This window comes from Pelecanus crispus, chromosome 11 (assembly GCF_030463565.1).
Source record: "Pelecanus crispus isolate bPelCri1 chromosome 11, bPelCri1.pri, whole genome shotgun sequence".
Classification (NCBI taxonomy): Eukaryota; Metazoa; Chordata; class Aves; order Pelecaniformes; family Pelecanidae; genus Pelecanus; species Pelecanus crispus.
This window is the reverse complement of record NC_134653.1, coordinates 3,239,833-3,246,725: the sequence shown is the minus strand read 5'-3', so window position 1 is coordinate 3,246,725 and position 6,893 is coordinate 3,239,833. Positions and strand designations below refer to the sequence as shown.

At 50.5% G+C, this 6,893-nt stretch overlaps 1 protein-coding gene across 1 annotated transcript; it reads right to left on the bottom strand.

The window, feature by feature from the left end:
- Positions 1-492: 492 nt before the first annotated feature.
- On the bottom strand, positions 493-4,053 carry B9D1 (B9 domain containing 1). The gene is made up of 7 exons (XM_075718904.1): positions 3,988-4,053; positions 3,010-3,078; positions 2,795-2,906; positions 2,629-2,725; positions 2,089-2,151; positions 825-892; positions 493-638 (listed from the first exon to the last, which is right to left on the bottom strand). Exons 1-7 carry the CDS (start codon positions 4,051-4,053, stop codon positions 493-495), a joined length of 621 nt encoding a protein of 206 aa, XP_075575019.1.
- Positions 4,054-6,893: the final 2,840 nt, after the last annotated feature.

Below are 6,893 nucleotides of genomic sequence, written 5' to 3'. Positions count from 1 at the left end.
GCACAGCGTGCGTTTCACCAGACCATTTCCATATTCCCTCCTTTTTGGAAGGTGCAATAATTTCAATTTCCCATTTCCACCACAAAAAAACATCAGTAAAAAGAACTGGTTTTGCAGTGATGTTTTAAACACAGGAAAACTGCTACAACTATAAACTTTCCTATCTTTTAAGTATATAAAGGATGTACAAAAGGCTGTTATAAAAAAATATTTTGTTACAGGTCTTATTTTGAGATAGCCTGATTTTACTCATAAAAATGCAAAATATTATCTGATGACATTAATTTACATAATACTTCAACCTGTATGCTTACTGAAAGGATTATACTTAGGTAATTATTCCAAAGCCTCATGGGCTTGTGTTTCTTTTGGAATGAATAACGGTCTCAAGTGAAATTTTCTCAGTTTAGTCAGATACTCGTTCCCCTTTGCCACAAAAAGCCCCAAAGCGTGTAACTTCTCTGTGAGCCTTTGAACGTCTGACGCCTGAGTTCAGTACCTATGAATTCCTTCTGTCACAGGCACCAGAGAAGGGTTCTGCATGTCGCTTGGGCTCACGTCATAGCCCAACTTCTTCATGTCTTTGGTCACTACGTTGAAGGAAATGGTCACAAAGCCTTGAGATCGCACCCTCGTTACTAGAAGAAAGAAGACATGAATGAAACTGGTTAACAGACGTTTTCGAATAGTTGTTGAACTCCTCACGTATCCAGGTAGGACTGTTCTCAGCAGGAACAACTCTTTTTTTATCGACAGAAGATGGATGGCCAAGCTGTGGCCTGCTGTCGTGCAAGGGTTACAGTCAGGAGCTCCCAGGGCCTTACCTTCTCTTCCTTCTCCCTGCGCCACCACTCGGGGGTCAGTAAATTCTGGACGTCTCCCTGTGAACCAACTTGGAGAAGAAAATAATTAATTGGATACATTCACTAGTGTTTAGATTTGATACAGTTCATTACATGCATGTTAAAAAAACAAAGGGGGGGGGTTGTTAATGAGACTCCTAGCTTTTGTTTGCAGTGGAGTTTTGAAGAATGATTTACTTTATGGCTGAGCTACTTTGATCAAAGATAAGTTTTGTCTCTCTAAGGAAAAACAGTGAAACCAATTTCATACACATTATGTTAAATCCAAGTTATTTCTGAGCTAGACAGAACCTTTCTACGGCAAAGATGTTTTTGAAACTGATTCAGCTCTTGATTACCCAGAGTGACAGGCTTGACTACATGAGAGGTGCACATAATACAACAGTATACAAATTAGAGCGTAGATTCTACGAAAAGGGTATCGTAAAGAGAAGAAAAGTAAATCAGTTGTATCTTGACTGTTGGGCACAGAGATTCCCGCACTGACTCTGCCCCAAAGTGCTCAAGTACCGCAAGGCTGGCTCTGCACAAGGGTAGGCTCTGCTGGTACGGGCAATCCACAACTGAACAGTCAGCTCACGGATTGTTCAGACTGTACTTAAACAATACAATGGAAGGAAAAAAACCTTAATACCCTCAGCTGTTGTGTATAGACCGCTACTTCGGAAGGGATGCGTGTGTGTAAACATGACAAAGGTTACAGCAAATGCATCCCAGATGGAAGGAAAGGTGGAACTGGGAATTGTTTTTTGATGTTCTGCCTTTACTTTCCATATTGCTATTAATGTGGCTGTCCTTCAAGAAAAGCCCCTAGGTACAGTAAGATTTAGGGATGGACTGCAGCACACCTCCTCAGAGTCCAGTGACAACTAAAACGCTCAGTAAAATTCGTCTAAGTAGCGCCTCTGCAAGTCACATCAGTGACGTGAATCAACCTGTGGAACATGGAGCTGCCACTCAGTGCAAGAACTCATCTATCAGTCTGCTCTGCTCTGCTGAAATTAGTTCTTTTTCAAAGCAACAGTGTTCAAATGTGAGGATGAAAAAAAGGTGAGTTAGCATTACTGCAAGCAGGTAGTTAGCATGTTTTAAGAAAGCTCTTCACAAGACCTAGACATCTGAAAACGTGATTTTACCTACAATACTATCTGGTTATGATACAAAGTATTCACATGTATGCACTAGTGAGTAGGACTTTAAAAAAAAAAAAATCTTTAATGAGTACCTTGTAAACTTCTGCAGCCTAGATGTGGATTCTGGAACAAACATAGGGATGGTTCTTGTATGCCTAAAACACACATGAAACTCACAGAACTTAAGAAATGAACAGCACTGGCAAGACTTCTTATATTTATAAAGGTATCAGAATTTCAGAGACATCAGACCACTGAACATCTCAAAATATAATACTTTCCCTTCCACAAAGAAAGGGTTTGTTTGCATAGGAAGAGCATATCTTCTTCCGTTACCAGTGGTGGGAATGAAAGCTTAGCACGTGCTGAGAGTGATGGGGGAGAGGTAACGTACTACGCTTCATACTTGGCCTTGCTACGTGCCAGTTTTGACTTTACAGTTGTCTACAGGATTACCAAAAATTGATAACCAAGGGCTGCTGCTAGAAAATCCATGCTCTTTGTACCAAACGGACAAGACATGATAAGGAGATATGGGAATATTTTTGTTTCTGGAACAACATAGTAACTAGGAAAAAAAAAAAAAAAAAAAAATCTCCATTTCAGTCCCGAAAAACAGGTTGTCACCTCACCTTCCGGGTGTGAAGGGAACATGAACCGCTCCATAACCTCTGACCACATCGTTTCCAAAAAAGTCGGGTCCGTAGACGCTCACTACAATCTGCGGCCCTGCAAATGAAGCGTGTGTGAGAGGGGTGCCTGGTCTGCGAGCAGGATCCCACCACCCCCAGCACTCACAGCCAGACGGGTTGGTGCTCTTGAAGGTAATGTCGATGGGGAAGTTCCAGACGAGCGTGGTGGGCGCGATGTTGCTCTTGGAGGTGATCTGGGAGATGCCCTCCTCCAGGCCCTGTGGGGAGAACGTAGTGTGAGCCAGGGGCCTGCACTAAACCCACGTGGCCGGTGGGCCTGGCAGGCAGGCTGGGTTTCAGGGGCGTGCAATGGGGCCTTACCGCTGTGGGAACCCAGTCTTGGCCGTAGACAAAGCAGAACTTGCAGTAGAGGTCGTCAAATCCGGGGAACTGGGGAAGAGAGAGGCTGTGTTGGTGGGGAACTACTGGGATGAAGTAGTTTCAATGAAGCTGGTGGAGGGTCTGGAGCACAAGACTGATGGGGAGCGGCTGAGGGAGCTGGGGGTGTTCAGCCTGGAGAAGAGGAGGCTGAGGGGAGACCTCATCGCTCTGCAGCTCCTGACAGGAGGGGGCAGGGAGGGGGTGCTGGGCTCTTCTCCCAAGTAGTTAGTGATAGGATGAGAGGAAATGGCCTCAAGCTGTGTCAGGGGAGGTTTAGATTGGATAGTAGGAAAAATTTCTTCATGGAAAGGGTAGTCAAGCATTGGACCAGGCTGCCCAGAGAGGTGGGGGAGTCCCCATCCCTGGAGGGGTTCAAAAAACGGGCAGACGTGGCACTTTGGGACATGGTTTAGTGGGCATGGTGGGGTTGGGTTGATGGTTGGACTGATGATCTTAGAGATCCTTTCCAACCTTACTGATTCCTAGTTTTTACTTTCATTAAAAATAATCCAGCCACCAAGCCAGGAAACATGAAATTATTACTCTGCCCTTAACTGGTTTAGTGGTGGACTTGGCAGTGTTGGGTTAATGGCTGGCCTGGGTGATCGGAAAGGGCTTTTCCAACCTACGCGGTTCTGTGACTGAGGGCCTGCCCCCGCCACGGCCCGAGGGCAGCCTGCACCGCTATGGCCGAGAGCCAGCCCGCGCTGCTTGGGTCGGGGCTGAGGCCCAGCCCGCCCTACCGGCATCGGGCCGCAGGCAGGGCTGCCTGACGGGACCGAGCCCCGGCGCCAGGCCGCGGTACCGGGGCCGCGCTGCTGAGGCCCGGGCCGGGCTGTGCCGCGGGGCACCGGGCTCCCCGCCCCGCTGGGGTCCGGCGGGCCCCCCCCCCTCGTCCGCCCCTGGCGAAGCGCTCACCTGCCCGCTCTCGATCTGCCCGTTGACCGCCAGCAAGAAGACGCTGGGGCTGCCGGCGGCCGCCATGGCGCCGGGCGCGGCCTGCCCCGTTGCTAAGGGCCGCGCTCCCGCCGTTGCCATGGCTACGGACGGCGCGGCGGCGGGGACACACTGCTTGGGCGGACGGCGCTTCGCGGAGCTCCCGCTCCGAGCCGGCTCCCCGCCTCCCAAAAGCGGGCGGAGCGCCCCAAAATACCGGCAGCCCCTTCCCGGGACAGCCGTACCCCCTCCCCGGTGCGGGCCGTGCCGCCGGCAGCGCTGCTCCCCTCGCCGCGGCCTGGCCCGGCAGCCCCCATGGCCGCCCCACCAGGCCCGAGGGGCTGGGGCTGGGGCCCGCCGGCCGCTCTCCCCGTTTATCCTGCATCCCACCTCATATTTCGAACTTTCTGGATTTAATTTTTTTTTTCATAATAGCCTACGTTAACCCCAGTAAGCTCTTTTTAAAGCGCAGCCAGGGGACTGGGGCCTCCTCCCGGGAGCGGGCGCCGAGGCCATGGCCACTAGATGTTGCTGCCGGCCGGGCCGAAGCGGCTCCGTCTGCTCCCGGGCGAGGGCCAGAGCCACGAGGTGTTTTCCAGGGAGGAAAACCATGTGGGATCGGTGTGCAATGGTGCACTTTGTGGTCTCTGGAGGGTCGCCCTCGTGAGCCACGCTGATGCGAGGAGAGGGAGAGGCCGGCTGGGTCGTTAGTGTCCCGCAGCGAGGTGATTATTCCCCCGGCCTTGATGGGAGCAAGCCGTGCCTCCATGATGCCGTTGTCTGGATGTGGCCGCACACGTGGGAAGGGGAGGAAATGGGATTGTGCTGGTTTAATTAGCCCGCTCTAATTAAAAGGAGGGGGTGGATTTTGTGTGTGAGCAAGGCAGACGAACGTGCTGAGGCTTTGCGGAGCTGAAACCGCTGAAATCTGCTGACCAGGTCTTACTGTTTCCCCGCAGAGGCCATGACGTGACGGTGCTGGGCCGCGCTGGTGCCGCCGCTCACCCCGGGAAGCTTCGCCGCCCACGTTGGCACCGCGGAGGCTCGGCCACCATCTGCTGCGGTTCATCCCTTCGCCTCCTTTCTGCATCCGAAACGATGCTCCCCACGTTGAGAGCGATCCGGGGGGCGTTTGATTGCTGCCAGACCCTCTGGGGAAGGCTGGGAGGAATGAAGGAAGCCCTGGCTCAGCGCCTCTTTGGGCTTCCCGTGCTGCGGGTGCAACGAGTCGGAGACCTTTCACGCACGGGCTGAGCAGAGGTGCAGACTAGCACGGTTGGGACAGCACCTCAGTCTTTGTCCTCATCCGCTAGCTCCATTTTATCTCCCTTCTGGCAGACCTGGTAGAGATGGCGTTGCTGCTTTGGCTCTCTGCAGTGCCACTCCATGGACTCTGCATTGCAGGTGTCTTTCCTTATAGAATCAGAATCACAGAATCATTTAGGTTGGAAAAGACCTTTAAGATCATCCAGTCCAACCATTAACCTAACACTACCAAGTCCACTGCTAAACCAATTTAAGGGTGGAGTAATAATTAATTTCATGTTTCCTGGCTTGCTGGCTGGCTTCCTTGAGGCAAAGGGACACCCCAAGATACCGCCTCATCTGTTGAAAGGCATGGTGTGGTTTATATTGGACTGAAAGTAACCTCCCATTACACTTCATGTTGAAAAATACCTTCCATGTTCCAATAGACTTATTCTCTGTCAATATCTATTTCAACTCGATTTTTCAGGGTTTGTTTGAGGTTTGGTTTGTTTGTGTTTTTTTTTTTTTTTTTTTTTTTAACATTCAGCAAACAAATTTGGCCAAGAGAAGAATGGGAGAAAAGCAGGAGGGATGAGAGGGAATGGCTGAAATTTTATCCCTTTCTTCCCTACCTCTCCAAAATGCTTCGGAGAAAATAATTCATTTGAACTGAAAATTATCAGGGGGGAAAATAAAACAGTTCTCGACCAGCTGTCCGACGCAGCTAGCAAGGCTGTTTAATTAACACTTTACTTGGCTACCAGCTACCTCAAAGCTAGCTAAGAGCCAATTTAAGGATCTTTTTCTTGCCTGGCAAGTGATACACAGCTGCTGGAGGAGTTAATATCAGCACTGGGAGACCTTCCCCATGACAGAGAGAAGGCAGCAGGTTGTTCAGCAGCTGTGAATCACCTGTACCTGCTTGTGGAAGGACTCTGTCCCCTCCCTGCCATAAGGAGACCTTTTTTCCTTGCCTCCCTTGCATGCCAGTCTTGTTCTAATTAGTTGCATTTTTAATCTTTGTGAGTAGAATGAAATCCCAAGCAAGGAAGCATTTTTTTTTTTACCCTGCTGGAAAACTTAATGATCCATCAGAGAGTTTGATTTCCAAGCATAATGAAAACTCGTGGATTGCGGTGACTCCATGGGTGTTATTTAATGATGTTGCTGTTTCTCTTGGGCATGTAAAACAGTCACCTCTTCTCTCGGACTTGCCCTGATCCTGTGATATGTGAAGGGACTAATGGGAAGCCTCCCTGGGGAGGAAGGGCGCTCGCCTGCTGCTCGCTGACTTGTCTCTTGCAGATGCCGTGCCCACGTCGGGTCCTGGCTCCAGAAGAACGACTCCTGGTCTACCGAGCGCACCGGTGTCCCTTTAGCACTGACCTCCGTGTGCAAGGCGTGTCAAACAGCTAAGGGAGTTATGTTTTCTTCATTCCCAGAAAGAGCCAGGGTTTGGAAAAAATCCAAATTGCTTGGAGCTCTGTCACTAAGAGCTGCTGAATCAAGCCGATGTACCTGGACCTGACTCCCAGAGCCGAACAGGAGCGATGGGCTCCTGGGGAGGCCGGAACGCGATGGTGCTCTCAGAGGCGTTTGTGTGCCGTCGCCATCTGTTTCCACAGGGACTGACTCCGCAC